General features: G+C 34.1%; 4 protein-coding genes across 10 annotated transcripts; all 4 read right to left on the reverse strand.

Moving 5' to 3' along the window:
* Positions 1-3,460: 3,460 nt before the first annotated feature.
* On the reverse strand, positions 3,461-7,240 carry LOC122327409 (CD48 antigen-like). The gene is made up of 5 exons (XM_043222763.1): positions 5,590-7,240; positions 4,924-5,226; positions 4,328-4,588; positions 4,124-4,225; positions 3,461-3,504 (listed from the first exon to the last, which is right to left on the reverse strand). The coding sequence occupies exons 1-5, from the start codon at positions 5,636-5,638 to the stop codon at positions 3,461-3,463; spliced, it is 759 nt and encodes a 252-aa protein (XP_043078698.1). The 5' UTR covers positions 5,639-7,240.
* Positions 7,241-10,021: 2,781 nt separating this feature from the next.
* Positions 10,022-17,371, reverse strand: LOC122360967 (CD48 antigen-like). Of its 5 annotated transcripts, none has more exons than XM_043261836.1 (8): positions 17,256-17,370; positions 16,364-17,158; positions 14,656-14,964; positions 13,431-13,691; positions 13,237-13,353; positions 12,455-12,504; positions 11,379-11,429; positions 10,023-11,122 (listed from the first exon to the last, which is right to left on the reverse strand). In XM_043261836.1, the coding sequence occupies exons 2-8, from the start codon at positions 16,416-16,418 to the stop codon at positions 11,063-11,065; spliced, it is 903 nt and encodes a 300-aa protein (XP_043117771.1). In that variant the 5' UTR covers positions 16,419-17,158; positions 17,256-17,370; the 3' UTR covers positions 10,023-11,062. The 5 variants fall into 5 exon arrangements, with proteins under 5 accessions (XP_043117797.1, XP_043117771.1, XP_043117782.1 ...); XM_043261847.1 differs by having other exon boundaries at positions 16,364-17,106; positions 17,256-17,367; XM_043261862.1 differs by lacking the exon at positions 11,379-11,429 and having other exon boundaries at positions 10,022-11,122; positions 17,256-17,371.
* A 2,222-nt stretch (positions 17,372-19,593) lies between these two features.
* On the reverse strand, positions 19,594-22,818 carry LOC122360946 (natural killer cell receptor 2B4-like). Of its 2 annotated transcripts, XM_043261802.1 has the most exons (6): positions 22,473-22,818; positions 22,026-22,126; positions 21,245-21,550; positions 20,708-20,974; positions 20,489-20,611; positions 19,594-20,383 (listed from the first exon to the last, which is right to left on the reverse strand). In XM_043261802.1, exons 2-6 carry the CDS (start codon positions 22,078-22,080, stop codon positions 20,238-20,240), a joined length of 897 nt encoding a protein of 298 aa, XP_043117737.1. In that variant the 5' UTR covers positions 22,081-22,126; positions 22,473-22,818; the 3' UTR covers positions 19,594-20,237. The 2 variants fall into 2 exon arrangements, with proteins under 2 accessions (XP_043117737.1, XP_043117728.1); XM_043261793.1 differs by having other exon boundaries at positions 22,026-22,818.
* A 196-nt stretch (positions 22,819-23,014) lies between these two features.
* Positions 23,015-26,804, reverse strand: LOC122360957 (CD48 antigen-like). Of its 2 annotated transcripts, XM_043261824.1 has the most exons (7): positions 26,627-26,804; positions 25,608-25,916; positions 25,110-25,370; positions 24,913-25,032; positions 24,313-24,356; positions 23,708-23,751; positions 23,249-23,388 (listed from the first exon to the last, which is right to left on the reverse strand). In XM_043261824.1, exons 1-6 carry the CDS (start codon positions 26,679-26,681, stop codon positions 23,716-23,718), a joined length of 825 nt encoding a protein of 274 aa, XP_043117759.1. In that variant the 5' UTR covers positions 26,682-26,804; the 3' UTR covers positions 23,249-23,388; positions 23,708-23,715. The 2 variants fall into 2 exon arrangements, with proteins under 2 accessions (XP_043117749.1, XP_043117759.1); XM_043261814.1 differs by lacking the exon at positions 23,708-23,751 and having other exon boundaries at positions 23,015-23,388; positions 26,627-26,763.
* Between the last annotated feature and the right edge of the window lie 1,093 nt (positions 26,805-27,897).

The following is a 27,897-nucleotide window of genomic DNA, read 5'->3' on the forward strand; positions in this document are numbered from 1 at the left end:
TGTATTAAAAGATTGTTCATTGGTTTCTGTGAATTAATATCTGAAATGCTGGCTATCGTTCAGACTGGATGTTTTTTACATTGCGGGATGGACCTATATCCAGCCTGTTATTTCCACTCTCAGAGTTTGCCAGCATCGACTAGAACTTTTTTCTAACAGTTCTCCAATTGGGCAAAGATATACCACTGAATATTCTGAAAAAAGCCTGTGCTTCAGTCAATTCATTGACCTGGAACTGTCCCAGTCTAAGACAAATCAGGTAAAAGAAAGACCACGGCAGCCATTATTGCATGGATTTAGGCTGAGACTAGCAAAGCCTTACTTTCAGCTGTACAGCCCTCATTTACAACATTGTAGTGGCGGAAGTATTCAGACAAACTGAAACCAAGCTAAGTGTACCATACCATATACAGACTGTAAAATGAGTTTATACTTCAACTTAAAAGCTCAGTGGTTACTGGAGGAAGTAGAAAGTGTCTTGAAGAAGGCCTGCAAGGTTTTGTACTAATTAATCAACACATATTTCTTATCTTTCTAACCATAAATGATGCTTCCAATACAGAAATATAAACTACAGGCGCATTGCAAACAAAATTGCTTTGCAAATGCACCAGGCAGAAAATTAGTCTACAGGATCAAAACAAACCTAATTTATTTTCAGTACATCTGCAGGAGGCCTATATTCCTTTGGAACACCTTTAGCACTTTCTTACCTCCAGGTGCTGTTGTGTGCCATATGATTCAGTTAGTGGCGTTTCTTTGGGAAGGGAGACAAGGAGGAGAGAAGAAATTGTGACTGCGTGCTGTTGAAGGTAAATAATGTGACTTTTATATTATTATTATTACAATTTTTTATATATAGTATGCATTTAGGAAGCATCAAAAAGACAGACCCTTTATGCTATATTTCTTTTCTGAAACTCTAGAGGACCAGAAGGAGAGCTGCCTCCCTGTTACGTCTTATTTTAAGAAGTGTCTACAAAATAAAAGGTCTCTTTAAAGCAACTTTCATTTTCAAAGTCATTCTGGTGAGACTTACAAGAAGGTGAGTGTCTTCTATTTTCTTTCAAGATTTCTGTTGCGTAAGTTATATGAATAAGCATGATATTTCATGAAAAAGACACGTCATTTTTACAGTAAGCTCTACTCATTTAACTATAGGGGCATCCAAGTCATTAAAATACACACAGCTACAAACATTGCTAGTTCTGGTCTCGAATTCCTGGATATTAGAGACAATCAGCATAACTTATACCAGATGCTTCACCACTAACAGTCAATGCTCTTACGGTATAAGACAACTTAGTTGTGAATGTGTGGGGTTGTAGTGGTTCAAGTTTATTTAAGCAACAGAAAAGACTGAGTGAAAATGCATACAGCACTTTAAATGTATGGTGGTATACGTTTGATAAGATAATGCATAACAATAATGCAAAATTACATCTAGCTGTACAAATTAATGAAAAAATAATAATAAATCTGCAAGAACAGTGAATTAAGTTTAAAACATAATGACAGACTGAAACAAAATACTTTTTTAAAGGCATGTTTATTAAAAAAATACTTAAATCTTCCAGTTGAACTACGGCACAAAACATTACTTAGATTAAGACCCCGTCTATGAAACCAGGCCAAAGAGAACTGTTCAGTAAATAAACGAAGACAGAAATGAAAAGCAAATTGAAACAGTAAAACATAAAGGGCCGTGACATAAAAAAACACTTTTTTCACATTGATCTTTTCACATTTAATAGATTGATTTAGCATTAAAACATCCTACAAGTTCCATGGTTTCCTCTTTCAAAAGTCGTCTTCCTCTTTTTAATGAATTCTGCAGCAAATTGACATGATATTGTGTTTCCTGTTTTAATGTTTACTGCATGCTGTTCTTCTTCTTGTTATTTTCCTATAGCGTCTAACGAACTGGAAGCCTCGCCTGTAGGTTTTCTTCTGTGTTGAGAAAAAAAGGTGGGTAACAAAAAGTACAGTGTGATGAGCCCTTGATGTCCGACACCTGTCTACACCATATGCGAGTGTCATATCAAAGCAAAAGCAAATTATACTATTATAATCACTAAAAAAAATACTTTTTGTAAACTAAATTGGGTGTTCTCGGAGGGATGGGGAGCGATTTCGCAAAAAAACCTGAAGACTGACAAATGCTTTCCAGGAAGTGGAAAGTATTTGTCATAGTGAGAGATCTCTAACAGAAATCTACAGAAACCAAACGTCATCTTGCATTCCTGTCTGAGCCACATGAACAGCAATAAAAAAAATACATTCATATCTGTTTTTAAAAAGACAGAATTTAACACGATAAATGAAGCACTATGGGAGCACACGGTGAACATGCTGCTTATTTAACCTGAGAATAACACTTCCTTCCTTAACAAATGAAGTTCTATAACTCTGAATCTTTGCAAGGGTTGAGCTTTATTACTCTGGTTGTGGATGTGCAGATTCATACCCGACTGCCTGTTTATTGACCACTGCATAAACAGTGTTGTCAGGTTCAGTTTTGTGGGGTTTTGGTTGCTGCTGAATGGTGCTGTAGATAGTGATTGATGCAACTGGCATGCTCTTCTCTGTGAGTGAACTCTGAAAAGAAGAAATCATCAGCTGCAGGTCATTTAAAAGTACATGTTGCAAACTAATGCTTTATTTCTCAAACAGAAAGCCACAAATATAATGACTCATCGCATACAAAGCTTCACCTATATTCCAAATAAACACATTTAACTGAAATCAACCATCAGTTAATTTTGAAATGAATGATAATTACGTGAGATCAGAGTCATTATTTAGTCTTCACCTGATTAGGGTCGTTGTTGGGTTTGTGGTGTGGACGGTAACATCAGTTTTTCCTGGATCTACTGCAGTGTCATACACTGTCTGAATATTCTTAGATTTCTCCAACGTCTTCAGTGATGTTTGTGACTTTGTGTTCTCCTGTGGACACAATCCAATCAATACGTCAGACCGCTGCTTTGGTGGAAGTGAGTGCTCATATAAGATACTAATGGTGGCGTCCAAATTTTGGTGTTCATTACTATCAAGTAGAAGGCTGATTATTTTTAACTTGCTTTTGAATGACTTGATTTAAATACGAGGCGCTGAGCGCAGCATTCAAATCAATGCAATACCATCAACAGAAAGTCAATAATCTGCCATGAGAGCTAATGATGAAAACAGAAGTGAACGCCTGTGCCCACGTGACAGTAGAAAAGCAATAAGACATTACAAACGAATGAATTAATGCAGACTCTAAGTGATACTCATACCTCATTTACCCTTAAAGGGCCTACATACAGTAAGTATCAGTAAGAGTTTTATACCTTTTTTCTGAGATTATAGGATATATTTTTTAAAAACTGTATCTAGTGTTACAAAAAATGTTGCATGCTTGGTTTAAAAGGCAACAGAAAGTGATATAATTTCTTTAGAATAAGTAGTATGAAACTTACGTTAACTTCACATAGACTGTTTGTTCTTTCTGCTGGGCACCTATGGTGTTTACAACAGAACATCCATTTTCAAGACAACAATTTCCAGTGTTTAGTCAAAACAAATATGATAAAATGTATAATCGCTGTGGTGGCAGTACTGAGAAACTGGAAATAAAATGATGGTAAATAATTGCGAGTCAGAGGTTTGTAAAAGCAGAAATATTATATTTGTGGGAAGTTAACGAGAAAAGCTGGCAAACACTGTGACGTGTTAAACTCTTTCTCAAATTATTCTAAACGGCAGTGTGCTATTTCATTTACATTTATTATGCGCGTAGCTTTTGTGACGTTTAAAAAATACATTTGGCATGCTGCGAAAGACCCTCTGGTGTCGAACTACTTTTGTCTGCCATGAAATCAGGACACGAATAAACGATCCAGTTAAATTTGAACATTTCGTGTTAGAACAACAACATGTAAGTCGATATAGCTGCAGAGTATCGGTATGAGATTTTCTCAAAGTTCCATTTTGTTAACTTCAGCTTACTTTGTTCCTTTATTAACCAGTACTTCTGCAATACTTAAAATACTTCCAGTACTTTGGAATATTTAAAAACAAAATGCATGTTTTATAATTGCAATATAACTGTTGATATAAAAAGTGAAACTGACGATACCTTCTTTTTTCTTTATGACCAACGCCAACAAACCAACAAAAATTGGTAACAGGAGAATTAACCAAAGGAGCTGCAACGACGCTTCTTTAGCTAGTCGTCTTTCTGGGCATGAAAGAAGAACATCAAAACATGATCAGCTGTCCAGTTTAAACCAAGCGTTTCAGTCAAGTACCACGCATTTTCTTTATCTGTAAGAAGATGTACTTTGATTGGCAGTGCAGAGTTCATTGGCTTTCTTTATGTTAGTCTTCCAGCTCACTGGGTTGCTATAGTTACACACGATGGAGTCACCGCTGCAGTTCAGTCTTAGAGTGTAGTTATCCAACGATGTCACTTCCTCTGGAGAACAGCTGCTACTATTAAAGATGGAGCTGATAATAATGTTGCCCCCTTTGCACATAAAGCTACAGGGGTCAGGGCTGAACCAGCTCGAGTTTACGGTCAGGACTGGAGCTTCCACTGAATCTGAAACACATTCAAATTAAAGCATTTAAGATCACAAACACAGATGCAGACGTGCTACAATTTGCCAGTCCAAGACTTCGGTAAACCAGGACCAAGCAGAATTTATTCATTTATACGGTTTTGTTCAGGCTTGCTGAAAGGAACAAACCAAAATATGTGCAGCATATTTGTAAGCATTCAAAATTCTTAAGTTACTATATTTTGTTATGCTTTACATATTTACAAATGAATAAAATTCAGATAAAATACACATATTTTACATATAAACTGAATATAATTAACATGATCTTATTTTATAAAATATCATGTACTAAACATTTATAAATCACACTCACCTATAACAGATACTCTGTATGTAACAATATCATTGTCTGAAGCTCCACTCGCTCTTGCTGTGTAGAGTCCACTGTCTGTCTCCTGCATGTTCTTCAGTGTCAGAGAGAAGGTTTTATCATTGAAATCCACTCTGTCCTTGTAGGAAGAGTAAAATTTTACTCTTTTAGTTTCTTTTGTATATCTAACTATTATCTCTGATTTTTCTTTTCTCCAGGATAAATCATCAAACTCTGGAAGTGTCTGTATACACAGTTCAACAGAATTTCCCGTCTGCACAAACACTGAGATCTCAGCACTGAACACTGAGGAAAGAGAGAATAAATATTTTATTAAAATACAAATAGCTGCTGTTATCATGGACAGCGATCATGCAACTGAACATTTTAATAGTTGAATTAATGCATTTTGTAGCATCTGTGAAATATGGTAATATTTCTGAATACAATAGTTTATCGTAATAAATCGGTTAAGTCTCATAAAATCCTTAAAACATTTAAATGTGAAACAGTTTTGAAGTAAAATATAAATATGCCATAAAAAGACTGCAAAATAAAAAAAAAATGAATTAAAGCCTTAATTTTAGAGGGAATTTTAAAACTTAAAGTTATTTATTAGTTGTTTATTAACAGACTTACTTAGAATAATAAAATGATTACATTTTGTACCTGTAATGTGCGTAGAAAGAACAAAGATCAGCAGCAGCCTAAAGTCCATTATAGCAAAATGTAACAAGATGTCTTTCGATGAGGAAGCAGACAAGTCTAAAAACAAACGTATTACCACGGCTAGCACGCGCTTTCACTTCACTAGGCAGGGGGCTAATCAGTGGTTAAAGTCTAAAAGGCTATAAGCAAAATGCAAATATACCCTTTTTGTCTAAAACTTATCTTTTGAGCTAAAGAGTCACAAAGTCAAAGATGGTCAAAAGCTACATAACAAAGTCAAACAAAATAAAGTTACTTTGCTATTGTGCTAGACGAACGAAAATGTAACACTTCTCTTTTTAACCCTCATCTCACATCTACCCACTTCCTGTTTGTTCAGTCGCTTTTTAAAACACCTTCCACTGATTAAAGACCCCCAAAATACACATCGTGCACACAGCTTCAAAATAAGAACCTGTGCAGGTTATTTTATGATTATGCTTATAAAATAAAACGCTATATAACAGTAAGCCATTTCAGCCATTTGGCAGCCCAACACCTGTTACCACTGAAGCTAAGAAAACTCTGAAAACCTGTTTCCTGCAGGAAGAGGTGTTAGAGAGGCCAGCAGGGGATGCTAAAAATAGTCCAGTATTCTTATGTTTCAGAATAAATATTTTAGTTGTAAGTTTAACGTGTTACTTAATCTTAATGTAAGTGACAACTTAAATATTTTAGTTGACTCAACTATACAATTTTTAAGGCAGCTGGGGGAATAAGTTATATCAAGTTAACGCAACTATTGGTTTTTTACATTGTACACTGGCCAAATAATGTTTTAAACAAGTCAGTTTCTGTCTTTGAACAATTTTTGTTGAAACAGATAGGCCTATTTATTGCATTGTGAACTGTGTTACGAGCTAATTGGTATGTTTCAATGATGAAATTGATGGCCGCCTTTGCCATTAACTCAAATGGATTAATGTTAGAGCAACAATTACATCCCAAAAAATGGTTTGCTCCTTAGTAACGTTAACAACAATAACAATAAACCTATTGTGAAATTAGGCTTGCTATCTAACTTCAATATAAGCTAACTATATTAACAGACAGAAATTAAAAGCCACTTCTCCCGGTCCAAAAAATCAGTGAAAAATTCTTAAATTGCTTCTTGGCCATCTTCACTATTAATAGAAGCATAACTAAAACACTTCACACTGATGGATTCGGGCCTTCAGCTTTCCTCAGCCACAACTTCACTGTAATGTGAAAGCAATAACCATTTAACTTTGTTAATATGTTATAATATATCGCACATAAAGGTTCCTTTAAATCCAGGATGAGGGACGCATGTTGCATGCCTTTTAACTGTCATATAGGAAATTGGAAAATCTTGAATTTAACAGAAAACTCTCGCTATTGGGGTACTTTTTTAAAAAACGTATTGTAACATAACTACTGTACACTAAATAGTTAACATTACCTGTTCTCCTTTGCAAATCCTGTCAAACGAGTCACATGTCTGAGCAATAGATAATACCTATACCTATTAAAAGTCAACCTCTATTCATCTCTCTCTCTCTCTCTGTATAGTCATAGTCTCTTGTCTGTCTGTCCAAGAGAGGAGACACATGGCTCTTGAACTGAAACTAGACTCTGTTCTAGCTGAAAAAAGGGTAAGAGTTTTTATCTACCTCGATAATTTTATACTTGTGGATACATGTGAATGGGAGACTAATTAAAGTAGAAGTAATGCAGGAGATTACATGCAGGTACATTGCATGATGCATTAACATCCTATAATGCTCTTTGGCATGTGTAATTGAGGGAGTATATTTTGGAAATCTAATATATTTTTTTAAATATTTATATCTAAATCTAGTATTTTGAAGTTACAGAGACTTGGATCATTGATGGCAAGGTTCAGTTAAGCCATTCTATGCCTTACTTAAACACTGTGTTGTGTTTTCCTTTCACTAATCATCTAATAGTCTTTTGAAACTAGTAACTTTGACAAGATCAGTCTTCCAAAAAATATTCACTTCAACACACAGAAAGCAGCTTTATTGCAAAAGAGGCTGTTGGTCGGCCATTGTGTTGTCTTGTCCGTGAGCCTGCTGTTATTGGGTTGGTTTTAATGTTTAGTTCCCTGCTTTATAAGGTGCATGTGTTTTGGGGGACACCCAGATAAAAATGCATTTAAGGTGACTGCTCTAAACACTGAGCCACCATTCAGTCCAATGCAATAAAATCAAACCTAGTGTCTAACTAAATTTGGAGGTAACACTTTATTTTGATGGTCACTTATGAACAGTCAGTTGACAATAATTAACTTCGCACAACATAACTAGACTGTCCGATTATTGTCTGCTAACTCTTTATTGTGATGATCTATCAACAGACATTATACTGACTATAGGTAGCTTTTCAAGAGCGTGTCAACTTATTCCAACCCTAACCCTACTAATACTCTCATGAAAGTTATTTGACATGTTGGTGAAAAGTTACTTATTGTCAACAGAATGTTCACAGGGGACCATCAAAATAAAGTGAAACCAATTTGGAGTAGCTTAAACTGAGTGTGTTATACGATTCATTCACCTGAAATTACATATTATAATATTTTTAAATTTCTCGCTAGGTGCAGAGAGTGTTTTCCTGAGGAGTGGTTCTGTGGAGACTGTGATGTATTACAGCCACTCCACAACAAGGGACGTGTGATTCATGGGTTTTTTGAAGTCATTCATTCGACCTCATCCGTCATTAAAGGACAAAATGGATGTTGCGTCCATGAGCAAGGTATGCTCTCGCAGAATATCTCATTTTGCTTTTCATGTGTGTCTGCAGCCAGTTGCAAATAATCCAAATCAGTGCTTTTCTTTATTTTTGCCAGCTTGCAGTGAAGGTGCCAGAATGCTCCTGTGAAGGCGCAAACTTCACCATATTATTGGGCAAACTTTAATTATCATCAATGGTATGAACAATTCACTATTTATAGTGATATCGCAGTCATGTCAAAATCTACGGTATAACACACAGTATTGTAATTGTTTGTAATTTTGATGTCAGCAATGTGTGACACTACTCAAGAAGTCTGGTTTGAGTGTAAGAACTTGTGCAGTGTCTCTCAATGTACAGAATTACGTAACTGTATTTAAATGTTCTTTTTTGTTTAAAGGGCGTTTTGACTTGCATCAGCCACTGTATACATGTCAAACATGCCAGCATCAGTGGAGCCTTGAGTTGAAGGACCTCCTTTGGAGTGGATATTGGCCTGCCTCTGTCACTAGTTTCTGCTGCTGGATCATCGCACTAAGATTGGAGGAAGAGTAAGTCTATTTAAAAAATAATTACTAATAACATGGATATAGATACTAGCATGCTTTATAGATTAAAAGTTAACACGGCTTGCCATAAAATGTCAGAGCATTGGTTATTTTCAGACACATCAGGCCAACTAACATTCATAGTTGTCGGTCGTTCTTTTTATCTACTGTTTATCTGACGGACCTAGACTACTCACCTCTTTGACTGCAGCACAAGCATTTTAATCTACACTCACATACGGAAATATCTGGACCACGGCCAATCACAGAGAGGGGTTCCGCCCTTCATTATCTCTGATTGGTTTAGACTGCTATAGCGTTGAACCACAGGAAGACTTTCAGAGTTGCTGAGACTTTTTTTCCCTCTCGAGCGGCTCGAACGACCTCAGAATTTTTTTTAGTCGCGCCATTGACAAATTAGGTTGCACATGTGACCAAATCAGTCTGATACTGCTTTGACTTTCCTTTCATGGCTATGCCCTTTTGGCTGATCACATACCCAAGGAAAGAGACACTGGTTTGAAGAAATGCACACTTTTCTCCCTTGGCATAAAGATGGATCTGCATGAGTCTTTTGAGTACTGCTTGGACATGTTGGACATGCTCCTCCAGGGTGTCCCTGTTATACGCGATCACCCATTGACCCCTTTAAATAGTAATGTAATGTAATCGAATGTGTTGGAAGATCTTTCTCTTTCTAAAATGAAACTTATCTGACACTCATCTCCACAGAGTTTCCTCTTCCTCTTCAGGTGCTACATTTCCTCTTCAGGGCTTACGTAAAGGTTTACCCATTATGTTTTTACTTTTATTCTGCGGCTAACAGTTCAAGACCTGTTACCCTTAGCAGCCAACTAGCATGCTGTGAAATGGCAAACACAACAGTGGAGTTATATGCAGGTTTGCAGTTATATGCATGCAGTTATATAGCATGGCTTGCTCTAAAACACAAATGGTACACCCGACTTCCTTGGTAAATCCTCATGACTGGTTCCAGAATTGTTTTCTATAGTTAAACCTGGTATGCTCAAATCCAAAATCAAAAAAAGAACATTTAAATGTAATTGAATACTTTATTAATAATTATATGGAACCACAAGCAATACATAACTGTCTTGAATTCATGAAAAAAGCCAAAACATAATATACATATACTGGAGATGAATTTAAAAAAAACTGTTCATTAAAAACAATCATGCAGTTTTAATGTTTTTAATGTGTAGTAGCTATTAAAAAGTCTCATAACAAGTACATTAGGATAAACAGCAAACATTAAGCTATACATTTATAAACAGATTAAACATTATTGTTAATCGCTTATTTCTAATATATATATGCTCTCAGCAAAGTATTTAAGAAATACTTTTTATAAAATGCTATAAACTATACATGACACATTTTTACTTCATTACTGCAAGCTATCTTTTTAAATAACACTTTTTAAATAAAACGATAAATGGTTCTCTCCTAAGTCAAAGTTATTATTACAATAAAAAGCTGACTTCTAAAAAGCTCCCATTAAAAGAATAACTACTTCCATTTATGATATGAACGGTTGGTTTTGAAGGAAACCTTGTAAAAGATTCAGCTTTTCATTAAATCGGAAGTATTGCACGTTCAAGAAGATGGTTCATATGCAAAGTAAAGGTGTATTAAGTATTTCATAGCATTTGTAAAAGTCCTATCTAATATTCTACCTAATACCTAAAAACTGTGTGAAGGAATAGTTCAACCAAAAATGAAAAAATTCTGTCATTATTTACTCAGTTTGTAACCAGGCTGTTTTGGGTCACCGTAGACTTCCATATTAGGAAATAAAAATACTATGGAAGTCAGTGGTGATCCAAAACAACCTGGTTACAAACTTTCTTCAAAATATGTTCCTTCGTGTTGGGCAGATTAGTAACTACTCGACGGTGAGAAAATGAACAGCCTTGGCTGGTATGTTATTCAAAATAACTGTTAATACTTTTCTCCTTTTTTTTTATCACATAAAGGCCGATGCTATTTTGTGATCAGATCTTGTGACATCTCGTCTCAATGTGTGAATTAGCCAAAGTTTATTTTGAAGCGTCACGAATCGGCGGGTGGTTTCTTGTTTGGTTGTTTACACACCGCTGAATAAATGGTGCACTCTTGTCCAGGGGGTTTAGATGTGTGGAGGTCTCCTACTTTGCAGTAGAACGTGTTTGTTTTATCCTCAGTTTTTCTTGTGGCTGGACTTGAACCTAAAGAAATACACATACATGTAGTGTCTTTAAAATACATTCCTAAGCAGTTATGTTGAGCTGAATAAGTACTAAACTAAACGTTCACTACAGTATATGTGTATGTATATATATGTATATATATGTATATATATATATATATATATATATATATATATATATATATATATATATATATATATATATATATATATATATATATATATATACAAGCATTTTATAAAGACATAGCATGTTCATTGTACATTATTCTTACCCTTTCTGGACTATCATATGTATGGCAGTCACTGTTGAGTTGCTGCATTGTCTGAAATGTTTACAACAAAAAATATTTAAATAATAATGTAATATTAAGAAGTAATAGAAAGTGGGTCCTCACGTACAAGCTTTGCATACCGAATTATTAAACATCTGCTGAATATATCAATTTGAAATCCTATGTTGTATTGCTATGTTCTTTTGTTTTGAACAACTGCTTTATAATTATTTTCACTGTGAGCCTAAACACATTGCAAATCGATCATCTTTGCTGGTGTCAAAAAGAAAGGCTTTCAGCTGCAGAGGGATTCATTCAGAGTTCTGAAGTGTGTCTCAATGCTTTCTGCTATGCAAAGTCAAATTATGCCTCTTTTAGGTGATAGGTGGTGATAATTTTGCTATATAATTGACAAAAATTAAAAGCAAATAAAATAATTTTTATTGTGTTCTTCCACATTTAATAATTATTGTCTCTATACTGATTATCTCTGATCAGATCATTAAAACGTTCTTTGTAACCAATTAGTAACCAACTAGGTAAAAAAAATCTATATTAATCTTAAACACACTTCTATATTATCCAGTTTCATATTCCATATTTACCTAAACACAATACAACCTGTTTAGGATTAAATGTCATGATGTTTTGTAACTGTGATGAGGACAGGACATACTTTGCTGCAAAAAATCCAAGCAATCCTTCAAAAATATTGAGAAGTAGTAAAGTAGTAGTAAAAGCAAACTAAATATGATTACTACTAATGTAATTATTATCTGGCAGATGTTCCACAAACAAAATAGCAACCTCAGTTTAGAGCAGTTTGATTAACAGCCAGAAAAGAAAAAATTTATTACTTTGTTATATCAAGTTTTTTTGTTATATCTTTGTTTTTTAAAGGCCTCAAGCTGTGCATATTTCATTTTTAAACTGCAACTTTTAAATCTGCTGAATGTATTTTCTTAACTACTTTTTATTATTTCGAAATTCCACATTGTACTACTAAATAAATAGTTTAATGACAACATATTAATGATGTCTGCCAGCTTAACGATAAATAATAATTTGAAGCTTACCTCAACTTGAGCATACAGTGTACTATCTCCCCCTACCTGCTCCTGGTCACCTATGAGGTAGAATATACAGGAATATATTGATATTAAGACTCATCAATTAATAAAGGATATCATCTTGTATTCCTTAAAACAAACAAAAAATGGTATTGCATTAAATTTGATTTAGCTTGCAGTAAGCGTATGATATAAGTAACATAAGATATGTCTTTACATTGGCTGTTAATTACAAACTTCTCTAAACTGAGTTTAATATTTTGTTTGTGGAACATCTGCCTCTGAGGGGTTCCTTATGTAGTCATGAAGGTCTAGTGTAAATCATATCAAATATATATAATGAAGATAATAATTACATTAGTAGTAAACGTATTTGGTTTGCTTTTACTACTTATTCTCAATATTTTGAAGAATTGTTTGGAATTCTAGCAGCAAAAAATGTCCTGTCCTCATCACAGTTACAAAACATCATGACATTTAATCCTAAAAAGGTTGTATTGTGTTTAGGTGAATATAGAATTGAAGCTCTAAACTGGATAATATAGAATGTACCGTTTTTAAGATTGATAGTGTTTTTTTTTTACCTAGTTGGTTACTGTTTGTATGATCTGATCAGAGGATATTCAGTAGAGACGAGAATTATTAAATGTGGAAGAACGCAGTATTCTACAGTATTACAGCTTATTAAGAAGTAGCACCTTCGTTCTTTTTAATTACAAAAGCGTGAAAGCACTTGATTGGTCAAATTGTTTTTCATAGATAATGTATGTGAGGCAACATGGACATACCTTTTTTACACTTGATGTACAGAAAGGCTAAAAAACATATCAAAACGAACACCGCCACCGAACCAACTACCGGCCACAGGAAAGGTGACCCAATCTGCACTTGACTTGAGTCATTCTCTAGAAAATAAGACACATGTCATTAAGAAGTGCAGGTTTCAGATCAGTTGAACAGTTCCTCTAGATTGACTGGATACCGTTATTAATGCAGAGTTCTTTGATGCTCATTCTGACTTCTTTCCAGCTGACAGGGTTGCTATGGTTACATGTGATTGATTCCTCACTGCAGTTCAGGATGAGAGTGTTGATCTGTGATGTCACTTCCTCTGGAGAGCATCTGTTGTTCTGATAGGTGGAGTTAATCATGAACTCTTGAGCGCTGCATGTGAAGTTCACAGAACAGGAGTCATTGATGGACACTTTTGAGTTCACAGTCAGGACGGGAGCCTCCACAGCATCTGAAACACACATTTGAAAAGGAAAAAGTTACACCAGTTAATCATTTGTGAAATATTGTTTGAAATAATACACCCTCAAACTGTTGTAGCATAACATCTTAAAAGCTGTTTATAGAATACACATCATAACTTTACAGTTAAAGGAGTAGCAGCAGTGGAGGCTCAAGTAAAGTTTGAGTATATTTTAAGTATACCTTATGTAGTAAGTATACAAATATCAGTGTAATAGTAGTATACTTACAGTGTACCATTTCAATACTCCTTTGGACTAAATTGGCCCACTTTCTAGTATATAAATGTATACATTTAAGTATAACGGTAGTAAACTTAGTACTTGACTAGTTTACATCAAATGTTTTAGCTTGTACTGCACCTATACTACAAGTGAACTTATGGGTGTACTGATAGTTAAACTAAACTAAATACTTGTAGTAACATTTAAAAAATAGTCTCTGTCATGAATTCAGTCCATGGACGTCTGTTTGATCGGCACCAGTCACTCCTTCATACCTCACAGGCTTTCTATTTACTACATTTCCCATCATTCACCTCACTGATTTATCAAATTGTTTCCACACCACTGATAACAAAATCTAATGTTAAAGATTTAAGGGTCAAGAGCCTAGCTAAACACTGACCACTGTAATGGCTTCTTTGTTGATTCTTATTGTTAACATCAAGTGTCTTCAGTAGTCTTGAATATTATATGTTTATTATATGTTTATTTTTCAATGTTAATGGGAGTGATACAGAGTTAAATAATAAAAATAATAATAATAATAATAAAGGAAATCCTTGAGGGGGCTGTGCAGGGCTAAGCAAGTTTTTGTCAAGTCCAGCCTTAGCGCCACTGAGTGACAGATAAACTGATGAATAAAAACACATTCATATATAACACAGTTTTCAAAGATTAAAATCTAAAAATGTCTTATGACCAGAACACATAAAGCAAAACCACACTCACCTATAACAGATACTCTGTATGTAACAATATCAGTCTCTGTTATTCCACTCACTCTTGCTATGTAGAGTCCACTGTCTGTCTTCTGCATGTTCTTCAGTGTCAGAGAGAAGGTTTTATCATTGAAATCCACTCTGTCCTTGTAAGAAGGGTGAAGTTTTACTCTTTTAGTTTCATTTGTATATTTCACTATTATCTCTGATTTTTCATTTCTCCAGGATAAATCATCAAACTCTGGTAACTCTTGTATCTGTATATCCATTTCAACAGAACTTCCCATCCGCACAAACACTGAGATCTCAGCACTCAACCCTGAGAGAAAATAAAATTTTTTTATTTTAAAAAATGGACAGCAATCATAAAGTTGACACAATTTAAACTGATGAAGTCAAAAACAAGATTTTGTCTATCAGTGAAGAGCATTACGTAACATTAACCATATTAATAACGTTGACATCGTATTACAGGAGCACAACGGCTTTTGGGATTTCTATCATTGTGAATCCCAGAATCCCACAGGGTCAGTGTGATCTGGTGTTGTCATATTTCTGAATAAAATATTTTATTGTAACAAACTGAATATGTCTTGTAAAATCCTGAAAGGTTTCAGATAGACAATTTTGAAGTGAAACCAAAATAAATTTTGCCATAAACAAAACAGACTGGTAATTTAAGATTAGGAATTAAAACTTTAATTTGAGAGAGAATTGAGTGCCCTTCAATTAAGCGATTTATCACCATAAGGAATCATTAATCAACGCCGTATTTAGAGTAATAAAATTAGATTATTATGGTTATTGCAGCAGAAATATATTTACAATTTCTCTTGTCTCTTGCCATAACCTTGAAATTAGAATCAGACCTAAAATATCGCCTTCAGAATCATTCAGATGTAGTAATAGTTTAAGTAAAGATAGTTGTAACATGACGCAGGAAGACAGAAATCATGTTTAGTGGCTGTTTATCTAGTTATTAAAGTATAATACAAGATAATAATACAGTCTTACAAATGGTTGTTGAAGGCATATTATATAAAATGCATGCCAGACCAGAGTAAAACAAGGACTATTCTTGGAAATTAATTCAATTATTGTATTTTAATCAGAAAATGTCATGCATGGCTGGCTCTGTAATATATGTTATATTTCTTGTCAAGGCTTTGGCCACACGGAAGTGCTCAGAAAAAAAGGTGAGAAAATGCAAAGGCAGTTATAGAATGGAAAAAAATAAAATAAAAGACCAATAGGCAGCAGACACACAGCTATCAATAAATCAGTCATAAGAGTAATCACTTATTTTAGTTACAACAATAATATACAGCTTTTTGTGCTTTATTCAGCTCTATAGTTGGCTTTGTAGAGCAGATCATCTAAGATCTGTTTCAGAGCAGATCAGATCATGATTTATTAGAAACTTCAATCCACTAACATAAGAATAAGAATCACACACTAACAACATGAGAGATAAAATGATAAAAAAGATCAATTTTGAAATGACTTGAATTACATCGTATAGAGTATTACAGTGTATATGATCATTCAGAATATTTTTATACTGAGAATCATCATAACCGAGTATTATTGTATAAAGAGAATATCTTCATCAGTAAATGCTCAGTGATATGTGAACCATGCCTTTGCCAATCCTCACTGTCACAATAACTATTAAAAAGCAATTAGTTGCATAATAAACTTTTTTTTTTTTTTTTTACCTGTTTTGAAGATCAGAGGAAACAGAAGTAAAACGAGTAGGTAATTTGCTGACATTCTTTTAAATTAAAAAGATTAAAACCCTAAAAAGAGAGAACTCAAAATGACTGCCGCTGCATTGACTTCCTACGGAAGTTCAGAGCCTCAGAGCCTCGCTGATGACCAAAAAAAACATAATACGTCATGCTGAAGAAAAATAGCAACCAAAAAAAACTGTAAAAAGATAAGATGGTGGAAACAAAGTAAGCGTAGAAACGCATTAATATCGATATCTACAACAAATATCTCTATATCATTTTTAATGTGTGGGTGTTTGCATGGATTGTACCACATCAGTCACTCAAAATGCGTTTCGTTGACTTTTACATACATTACCAAACATAGTCAGTTTAGCAAACAACAGCTTCACACTTCATCTTTTGCACCACATCCTTCCTATCTCACGTCTGCTCTGCTGGAATAAACGGCTTCTGAATTCAGCAAAATGCACTTTTTTACACTGGCCACGTTTTAACGTTGACCTCCAGCTGCGTACAGAATCGCATTTTTCTAAAAAAAAAACCCAAGAGGAAACTGTTGCTTGGAATCAGTGAGATGTCACGATGATCGGATTTAGCTTGGCTTCGTCAGTGGCGGAAACACGAGCGTTCAGAGAAGAAGAAAACTTTGCGGTGCTCGGTCAGTTGAGACGCTTCTCCTCCTGCTCAGCGGTGTGTGGGAGCCGCTGCTGATCAAACTAATGAAACTACGAGTGATCAGAATGAATGAAGGATGAGAAACTGGAATATCCTTATAGCCTTATTTAGATAAAAACAGAAACTAAACAAATGGCATGTTATTGCCATACACTATATATAAATATCTGCATACTTAAACCACACAAAATAGACCTACCTTACAAATAAAAGAGGCTTGATCGTTTCTCAGAACTAACTTTATTCCTTTTTTCTAATAAGTGCTTGTTTTGATCATTGGGTGTCTGTCGGTTGCCCTCACTTCCTTATTTCTTAACGTGCCGCAAGATTCAGTTTCATATTTTGAACAGTATATTTACATAAATATACTACTTATCAAAAGAAGTTTACTTGGCGTTGAAGGCATTGTATGAATTCGATTGGTTCGTTCATTCAGTCCCTTGAAATATAATTAAAAGCGTGGTGGTGCTATCTTGCTTTTTAATAAATGTCACTAGATTTGCTGTTGTGTAATGCAACGTATGCATTCGAGACGTCAAGAACCGGATTGATTAAAGAGGGCATCGTATTAGCATAATCCTATAAATCATAATCAAAATGAGCATAATCCTATAAATAGGCCGAGGGGAGTCTGCGTAATTCAGCCTGAGGGTGGCGCTCTAACTACACACGGAGATGTTATTTTAGACATACGCCTTAATACAATATTAACTGTGTTTCAGTGTTGACTGCTGTCCTGTAGAAACAAAAATAGACCACTAACAACAATCTGTATCAATAGGCAAAAAATAAGATCACTGTATTTCTAGATATGATCAAGACAAAAACTGATCAGCTTTCCCGGTGTTTATTCACTTTCAGTGCAGTGTGTACTTATACTTTGTCTTCATCCGTGAGTGTATTTGCAGATCAGATCAGTATTTAAGTAACTTATATATACAGTGCAGAAGCTAGTTTGTGTCGGACTGCTGTAGTTACACGTGATGGAGTCACCACCGCAGCTATCAGAAAATGCTAAGAATCTCTGTATAATTTTGTCTTAGCTTTAGTGCCATATATCAAAAGGCATATATCAGTAAGGCTGTATGATGATAAACAGAAAACAGAAATCTGACTTTCTGTCCCCTAAAAGTAGTTAAACCTCTGTACATAGCGATTGGTCTATTGCATTTTTAATTAAATAAAAAAAGGGAACAAATTAACGTTATAAAAGTAAGGGGAAAATTAATTTGTGCGTACCGATTCTTAATTTGTGACCAAGATGATCTAAGATAAAGAAAATTAGATTTAAAACAAGGGAACAAATCTGTGTTTTCTCAGGTAAAGATACCTCTAAGACTAAGCCAAGACCATTTAAATGCAATTATAAATAGAAGATAACCATATGGTCAGAAAAAGATTCAAATCGCCATCTTGTGGTCACTTTTAATTTGGCAGCTATTAGTGTTAGCTATTAGCATGCTGTTAGCCATGTTTGTACTGAATATTTTTTTAATTCAGACACATATTTGTTAAATACAACACGAGAGGTGAAGTGTGTATTATACCCAGTTGTATCTGACCGTGGTTAGCTGTCACACTCTTTTTCACTTCCCTTAAATATCGCTCGCTTTGGGGTTATTTTTAGAAATTATATATGAATTATAGAATTATATATAATTCACACAAAAGATAAGACAGTTTGGTTGTGGATGTTTGGAATCAATATATTCACCCAACGTTAGAGAATGCAACTTTGGCTGAATATATATATTTTTTTATCAGATATGGCAGAGAATAGAAGGAGTGTGTGATATGATAGAGACTACTAGATTATTGTCATTTATTTTTGGTAGGATATGCTGGTCTCGTACATCGCCATTCTCCTTTTTGTCTTATTTTTGCACCGATGTTTCTCTTGTTATGAAGGGTTTGTCTGTCCGTTATGGTTTGTTTCTCTTGTCTAAAGCATAATAAAAATAATAATCCAAAAAGTACAGCGGAAAAAAGTAAAGCGCAAGAAATACAAAACATGCAAGTTTTGTGACAACTTCCTCATGCGTGACAAATAGCCAGCGTCGCTGGGTGAAAGGGCAGTTGGTTTGCTTTGCACACGGCTGAATGAAGTTTATTTTCTATTTTGTGAGTTTGGGGGGTGGGGGTATGTTGGTGTTATCAGCTGTGTAGTGAGTGGTGATGGCCCAACCATCTCTTTTTTTTTTTTTTTTTTTTTTTTTTTTTAGGCAGCGGGTATTTGCAAATCTACTCTACATCAGGTCAAAATAGCAGATTTTTTTGTGATGCGCTATTTAGACTAAGTGAAAATAGTATTTTCGTAGCCTAGATGCTAATTACTGCAAATAGCAATGGATTCTATTTAAACTAATTTTAAAGATTCCAGCATTGTTTTTGGTGCAAATATCATGTTCTGATATTTATACTACTTATTGCAAGTGGCAATTATCTTCACCTCAGTATTGAAGTATAAAACAGAATGTAAATGAGTGTAAATGTTAATTTTAATTCAAATTAGTTACTAGATGCCATGGTTGACAATAAAGCCCTTCCTACACATACCTTATCCCTACCCAGTAGTTTCTTTTCTTAATTTATACTGAAAATAAATGATACATTATACAAATTATACATCAATCAACAATCTTTTGTAATGATTGACTATCCCAAGCACACGTTGGTGGGCGGAGTTAGTGTAAATAGCCTGTAAATAGTTTTTTTTCTTCTGCTGAACACAAGAAGATATTTTCAAGAAAACTGCTGGTCCCCTTTAACTTCCATAATATGGAAAATATTAGTTCATGTTAAATAATTTTTTTAATTTTAACTAATGGGATCCCAAAAAGCTTATCTTAAATGCAGATAAAAACAAGGCTTGTATTTAAACAGGGACATAATTTTAATAAAAAAGGTTTCTCATGGCTATGAGAGAGACATGGCACTTCACCTTTATTTGCTCATGCTTAAATATCATGAGCTGTTTCACTGCAAACAAAAGTGCACAAGAAAGTCAGAATACAGTTAATTAAACAAAAAAAAAACCAGTATAAGGATATTAAGGAAAGTTCAACAAAACAATGATCAGTCATATTATCACTAATGAATGACTTAAACTTACATACTAGCATAGGATGCTACAAATAAGTTAAAATAATTTTAAGATATATATTGACAAACGCACCATTTTTCATAATTTGCTGTTTATGCACAGGTTGTCTTCCATCACTGTTGAATAATACACTATTGAATAAATTGTATGATCTGTTCCAGAGGAAGAAGATCTATCTATTAGACCAACTTCTCCACAGCCTTTATGACCCTTCTGTTCAGCACCTAGAGATTTAATAGAATAGATTTAGAAAGTGACAAAAACAGAAAAACAAAAAACAAAAAAATACTGAGGTTACAGTAATTTCTGTTTCATTACGATAGATATACCCTTTTTACGCTTCTTGTAAGAGCGGCAGAATAGAGAAACTACTGTGAAAACCAGCACAAATACACCAGCGATGACCGAGAGCCAAAGGAAGAGAGGACTGTTGTTTTCTTCTGGATGTTCTTCTGTCAAATGAACAGTCAGAGTTAAAGATACTTTAGTATTTAGTTACAGAATAAACTGAAAGGGATTCAGTTATGAATGATGTAAAAGTTATTTACTTTCATAAGGTGTACAAAGTTGGTTAATCTCTATAGTTTGATTCTTCCAGCTGACTGGATTGCTGTAGTTACAGACAACTCTGTTCTTTCTACAATACAGGGCTAGAGTCTGGACTCCAGATGATGTCACTTCCTCTTGAGTGCAGTCGTTGCTGTGGTAACTGTGTCTGATTGTTTGATCAGGTCCACTGCATGAGACGTTCACGACACAGACGTTAACACTTATCATGGTGAAGTTTGTTTTCAGAACAGGAGAATCCACTGGATCTGAAACATTTAAAAAAATATTTTGCAAAAAGCGCAAAGGTTATTTCGTTAAATTATTCTGGTGCCTTGATGAGTGACTCTGTATAACACTTTCTTTGATGCTCTTTATTGATCAAGACTTTTGGAAAAATTATTGTAAACTTTTACTCTGTAAACAGATGCACATCAACAACATAATTCATATTCCATTGTTTCTGTTATAATAATGCAGATGTTCTTGATCTGAAATGTTTGCAACAACCACAATATAAAGGAAAAACTTGCACTCACCTATAACTAAAACATTGTGTTCTGCAACAGATGTTGTTCTTTCTCCTATTGCTGTTGCTGTGTAGAGTCCACTGTCTGTCTTCTGCATGTTCTTCAGAGTCACAGAGAGTGTTTTATTATTGAAATCCACTCTGTCCTTATATACATAACATGTTATATCTCCAGATTCATTTAAGAATCTGACTATATATTCTGATTCATCATTCATCCAAAGTAATCTTCTAAAATTTATCAGTGGTTTATTTTTTATGTCCAGTGTAACAGAGCCCCCCGTCTGTACGAACACATGGTCTTCAGATCTGCATACTGAGGAGAAAAAACGAGAACAACCTTTTAACCCTGCAACCATGTTTGACATTTACATGTAGGCCTATTTATTTATAGCACATATTTATTCTGCGTGATACTTTCACTAAATTATTCAAACAAATGGAATATTTCATTATATCTTTTCATTTTCATTTTCCCTGTTTGTTTGTTTATTTGTTTATCTATCCATCTGGAAAGGCAATTCTTGCTTGAAAAAGAATAACGATAAAAAAAATAAATGAATTAAAAAAATTAAAAAACATTGTGCCATTTTAACAAATATTTTACAGTTTGTTTGTTTTTTACCAGTGAGTCTGGCAAAATGCATTTTTTTTCTGACGTTTGTTAAGCTTTCATGATGTAGTGATAATTTTACAATATTTCTAACATGAATAGTCTGCTACTTTTGCAATGGACGTCATGTAGGCTATTCTGTATATTAAAACAGAAATCAAATGAAGAGCTTTAATACCTGTGCTGGAGATTAGATCTGTCACGAAGAACATGAGAATGGGACCAAATTTCATTGCAGATGGATGGAGTCTGATCTGCTGTGGTCTCGTATTACTTGTACTGCCAGGAAGAGGAAGTCGGTCATTCGCATTAAATACCATGTCTTGACAGGAAATCTGTCGAAGAGCTTCGGACGAACCCTGTACGACTAGGGTTCATCAAACAACTCAAATCCGCATAAGGAAGTTAAAATAGCTTCACCGACAAAACCATTTCTATATCACTTTTGCATCTGGTAACGCTATCGGGAAGGTTTAGAGTTAGGTTTGATGTAGAGCATTAACTTTTAGTGACGCACTTCGGATTATGAAGCCCTGAAATACGTATCTGAAGTAATGACAGTAATGCAAACACGGCAATGCATGCACATCGATGCAATGAAAACAATAAAAACAGTGCCACTTACTGGACGTGTCACTTTGAGACTGCCGCAAAACGTGCAGGGTGCATGATAACAGTACTGCAGACGCGATGCAAGTATTTCAAACGAGCCTGGGTTGCAAAAATAATTCGCCTGTATAGATTTGTGGCCGCCATTATATAAAATGAAGGAAAAAACAAGGGAACAAATTCTTACTTTGTAGTAAGTCATTCTTGATTTGCGGATAATGTATATTTATGTGCATGATGTGCGGCTCTCCAGCTTCAGTGGTGTTCTCTCGGGTGAAGATACCTCTGAGACTAAGCCCAGATCATTTAAATACGATTTTAAATAAATGAACGTTTCGCTGGGCAGGAAACATACGATCAGAAACGATACGAAATGTCGTCATTTAGTGGTTTTGACTGTGTACCATGCTCACTTTGGAGTTATTTTATTTTATGTTTTATAAAAGTTATACGTTCCGTGTAACAGTAATTCAAAATTCACATAACAATCTTAATACAGTTGTGGAAGATGTGGATGTTTGAAATCAATGCTAAACCAATGCTAGAGAATACAACACCTTTTCCTGGATGCGCTATGTATTTTATTATTTTTTTTTACCATGTAAGAAAATATAGGAACATATGGTACAAGAAACAGTAACAGAATTGGGCAAAATGCATTTTTAAAAGTCAATAACACATGCGGCATGTAACAAAGGATGCCATCTTGAGGCCAAGCCCTGTGACCACTTCCCCACACGTGACAAATAGCCAGTTTCATTTTAATTGTCTTTGGGTGAAACGACGGCTGGTGTCCTGTTTGGTTGCTTGCACACCGCTGAATAAGTTGTATGATCTATTTCAGGGGAGATAATTTTTTTATGTTGTCCTACTGTGCAGTAGACGGTGATGGGTCGATTATCTCCCATTTTCTTCCGTGTCTGGTCTTCAGCCTAATGAAATGAATAGAGAAAGTGTTTTTTTTTAAATAATAATAATAGTATTTTTTTCTGAGTTGTAAATATAGATTATGGGAGTATGTTTTATATACGGGTGATTCTATGATTGGGGATGCTTTTCATAAAGTTAAGAACAAAAAAAACTGTTTCCAGTACCTTAAAAACATATTACATGTTAATAATCGAATGCTTTTTTTTTACTAATAATTACCTGTGCATTGTGCTGAAGTAACAATAAATCATAAATAATAATAAATAAATAAATGTCTAAACTGAGCTAATATTTCACCTTCAAAAAACAAAACAAAAATACCTATGTCTTCACAGAACTGTCCACTTGGAGCAAGTGTTTTTCATCTGAAAATGTATTTTATGCAATATCCAGTTAAAAAAAATACATTTTGTAAAGGTGCAACAATATCTCAATAATGTTTATAAGTTTTTTGTGTGTGTGAAAAATAGTTCAAAAACCGACACGACCCTTTATGTAACAAAATTGTACCAATTTAACAGAATTATCCTGTAGACCTTTAAGTAAATTCTATTTTTCTTTTGATATTGAGTTGACGTTCTACAAAACAATTCTTGGTGTAAGATGTTTTTAGATATACTTTTATGTGGGAAAATATGGTACAATGCGAGAGAGTTGGCAAAAACCACAGATGTAACACACAACAAATACACACATAACGTGTCTAAATGCTTTCTAATGCACTCTTCTTTTATTGGCGTCTAAAGTTTCGGCTCAGTCTTAAAGTTTTTTTTGAAGTGGATTAAAAAGTTGTTTATTGCACTAAAAAATTGTTATTTTAAGAATGACGTGCTATTGCCTTTTGTTTAGATTATATTTTTACATTTGATATATTTGAAGATTAATATACAAGCTTAATGATGAATGAATGATCATTTGAAGCTTACCTCAACTTGAGCATAAACTGTACCTTCTACTACCTCCTGAGGACCTGTGAGGTTTAGAATGTACAGCAATATGTCAGCATCAGGACTTATGAAATAATCATATCCATTTATTTATATATTGGCTGTTAATTCTAAGTTTTGTATTAGTATTATGTTGTGGGTTTCTTCATGTATGCATTTGAATACAGCAGGTGTAGCCTCTTAAGACCCAAGAAAATGTTTTAGAAAAAAAACATTGTTTAGAGCATTAAAAATAATGTGCAATTTTTTAATTATATTTCATTTGTACATTACGCTGTGTTTTCAGTTGAGGACAGCAAGACTAGGCAAAAGCAATTGATTTTTAAAATCACCAATATAGTTTTAGTTTTTAAGATTTTAATAACTTTGTATAAAGACGATTCTTAACTATGTTATTTTTCTTTATTAAAAATGTGTGTAAAATGGTCATAAATGACCATTTGCAAAAGCAATTGATATATATCAATGAATATATGAATATATATATATATATATATATATCATTGTTATTTATAACTTTACACAATATGTAAAGTACTTAATTTCATAGAGAATGTATGTGAGGCAACATGGACATACCTTTTTTACACTTGATGTACAGAAAGGCTAAAAGACATATTATCAAAACGAACACCGCCACCGAACCAACTACCGGCCACAGGAAAGATGACCCACTCTGGTCTGGACTTGACTCATTCTCTAGAAAATAAGACACATGTCATTAAGAAGTGCAGGTTTCAGATCAGTTGAGCAGTTCCTCTAGATTGACTGGATACCGTTATTAATGCAGAGTTCTTTGATGCTCATTCTGACTTCTTTCCAGCTGACAGGGTTGCTATGGTTACATGTGATTGATTCCTCACTGCAGTCCAGGATGAGAGTGTTGATCTGTGATGTCACTTCCTCTGGAGAGCATCTGTTGTTCTGATAGGTGGAGTTAATCATGAACTCTTGAGCGCTGCATGTGAAGTTCACAGAACAGGAGTCACTGCTGGAAGCGTTTGAGTTAACAATCAGGACGGGAGCCTCCACAGCATCTGAAACGCATTTTCAATGTAACACAAATATACAATATAATCAACTATAAAAGAAGCAACTTTGTATTTAAAATGGAAAATAATATATCCTCATACCATTGTAGTATACATTTATAATGTATTTTTGTATAAAATTAACAATTGTATCTGTTTGTTAAATACATGAACGTTTTATTTTATTACCTATCCTTTATAACAATGTTTTGACCTGAACACGACAAACAAAATCATACTCACCTATAACAGATACTCTGTATGTAACAATATCATTCTCTGTTTCTCCACTCGCTCTTGCTGTGTAGAGTCCACTGTCTGTCTCCTGCATGTTCTTCAGTGTCAGAGAGAAGGTTTTATCATTGAAATCCACTCTGTCCTTGTAGGAAGAGTAAAGTTTTATTCTTTTAGTTTCGTTTGTATATCTAACTATCATCTCTGATTTATCTTTTCTCCAGGATAAATCATCAAACTCTGGTAACTCTTGTATCTGTATATCCATTTCAACAGAGCTTCCCATCCGCACAAACACTGAGATCTCAGCACTCAACCCTGAGGAAAGAGAAAGATGCCCATTTCTGAAAAATGTTTACTGCAGGTGAAGTTAATTCATTCAGTTTTATTATGTTTTAGCTTGCAGTACTGTGCAAAAGCTTTAGGTGGGTGTGAAAACAAGCGACGCTTTCAAAAATGGAAGTGTTAAAACATTTGTTTTCACAAATGAACAAAATGCAGTAAATAAACAAAAGAGAAATCTAAATCAAATCAATTTGATTTAACAATACAGGACAATACACTTTATTTATTTATTTATTTATTTAAAAACAAACTAAATTTGACGAAAGTGTTAAACAGAATAGAATAAAAACTCCTCATATTTTAAAACAACAATAAAGAGTAACCATTCAAACAAAAACAATGAAGGGGTGTTAAAAAATACAGAAAATAACAGTTTTTAGAGCAGCCCTAAAAGCAGAACTAGATGGGTCTAATCTAATTTGAAATAGTAGATTGTATCAAAGTCATAAAAGTCTCCTTGTTTTTTTTAAATCTGTATTTATGCATACTAAGTAGACAAAGATCACTGGATCTCAAATAAAACATAAGTAGGATAGATTCTCCTTCATACAATATTAGTTTTATTATATTAATGAAAAAAATATTTTATAATTTATTTTTTAAATAATGCATGGTTGATTTGTTACATTCTTTATTAGCCTACATGTTGTATAATATTACATATTTTAATGAACGTGTTTTACCTGTTTTGAAGGTTAGAAGATAAAGAAGAAATCTGAATCTCCGATTCAATGCCATTGTCACAAGTTAAAAGCTTAAAAAGAAACAGAACTCAAAATCCCTGCTGTTGCAATGACTTCCTAATAGATACTGAATTTCATGAAGAAGCTAAATTCCTAAATCAAGATGCATGAGAGCTAAAAAGAGGAAACTGAGGAAGCTGCAATGTGGTTTAGAAATGGTGAGACGACACATGAAAGACACATTTTTAGCTCAGCTTGGTCTGGGATAGATACATGAGAGGCATGGAGTCGGTTCAAACTCCAGTAAAAGCACCTTATATTCCTTCTCTGCAGTATGTGTCACTTTACTTCTGAACACCAGCACCAATATTAAAAAGAAAACTGCTCCCCTTTGACTTTGACTAATACGAAATACAATGAAAGTCGCGGAATACAGTTAATTAAATGAACAAACAGTTTAATGGTAATAAAAAGACCTGAGCAAAACAATTATCACACATATTATCACTCATTACTAATGAATGTCTTAAATTAGCTTGCTTAATACTTAATTGGCATAGTATGCTAATATATATGTAAAGATATCTATTGACAAACGCACATTTTTTCATAAATTTAACATTTGCTGTTTATGCACAGGTTGTCTTCCATCACTGTTGAATAATACACTATTGAATAAATTGTATGATCTGTTTCAGAGGAAGAAGATCTATCTATTAGACCAACTTCTCCACAGCCTTTATGACCCTTCTGTTCAGCACCTAGAGATTTAATAGAATAGATTTAGAAAGTGACTTGCAGAAAAAACAAAAAAATACTGAGGTTACATTAATTTCTATTTCATTATGATAGATATACCCTTTTTACGCTTCTTGTAAGAGCGGCAGAATACAGAAACTGCTGTAAAAACCAGCACAAATACACCAGCGATGACCGAGAGCCAAAGGAAGAGAGGACTGTTGTTTTCTTCTGGATGTTCTTCTGTCAAATGAACAGTCAGAGTTAAAGATACTTTAGTATTTTGTTACAGAATAAACTGAAAGGGATTCAGTTATGAATGATGTAAAAGTTATTTACTTTCATAAGGTGTACAAAGTTGGTTAATCTCTATAGTTTGGTTCTTCCAGCTGACTGGATTGCTGTAGTTACAGACAACTCTGTTCTTTCTACAATACAGGCCTAGAGTCTGGACTCCAGATGATGTCACTTCCTCTTGAGTGCAGTCGTTGCTGTGGTAACTGTGTCTGATTGTTTGATCAGGTCCACTGCAT

Source organism: Puntigrus tetrazona, chromosome 2, assembly GCF_018831695.1.
Source record: "Puntigrus tetrazona isolate hp1 chromosome 2, ASM1883169v1, whole genome shotgun sequence".
Lineage (NCBI taxonomy): Eukaryota > Metazoa > Chordata > Actinopteri > Cypriniformes > Cyprinidae > Puntigrus > Puntigrus tetrazona.

Coding starts and splice junctions, on each gene's coding strand:
- LOC122327409 (XM_043222763.1), bottom strand. CDS start 5,638: ATGGACTTTAGGCTGCTGCTGATCTTTGTTCTTTCTACGCACATTACA. Junction 5,227..5,589: donor TCTTTCTACGCACATTACAG/GTACAAAATGTA, acceptor CTCTTTCCTCAG/TGTTCAGTGCTGAGATCTCA. Junction 4,589..4,923: donor ATACAGAGTATCTGTTATAG/GTGAGTGTGATT, acceptor AATGTGTTTCAG/ATTCAGTGGAAGCTCCAGTC.
- LOC122360967 (XM_043261836.1), bottom strand. CDS start 16,418: ATGTCAGCAAATTACCTACTCGTTTTACTTCTGTTTCCTCTGATCTTC. Junction 14,965..16,363: donor TCCTCTGATCTTCAAAACAG/GTAAAAAAAAAA, acceptor ATTTTCTCTCAG/GGTTGAGTGCTGAGATCTCA. Junction 13,354..13,430: donor AGAACTCTGCATTAATAACG/GTATCCAGTCAA, acceptor CTTATTTTCTAG/AGAATGACTCAAGTCAAGTG.
- LOC122360946 (XM_043261793.1), bottom strand. CDS start 22,167: ATGGTATTTAATGCGAATGACCGACTTCCTCTTCCTGGCAGTACAAGT. Junction 20,612..20,707: donor ACTTTGTACACCTTATGAAA/GTAAATAACTTT, acceptor TTCATTTGACAG/AAGAACATCCAGAAGAAAAC. Junction 20,384..20,488: donor TTACAAGAAGCGTAAAAAGG/GTATATCTATCG, acceptor TTAAATCTCTAG/GTGCTGAACAGAAGGGTCAT.
- LOC122360957 (XM_043261814.1), bottom strand. CDS start 26,681: ATGGCATTGAATCGGAGATTCAGATTTCTTCTTTATCTTCTAACCTTC. Junction 25,033..25,109: donor AGAACTCTGCATTAATAACG/GTATCCAGTCAA, acceptor CTTATTTTCTAG/AGAATGAGTCAAGTCCAGAC. Junction 23,389..24,312: donor CAGTTTATGCTCAAGTTGAG/GTAAGCTTCAAA, acceptor TCATTTCATTAG/GCTGAAGACCAGACACGGAA.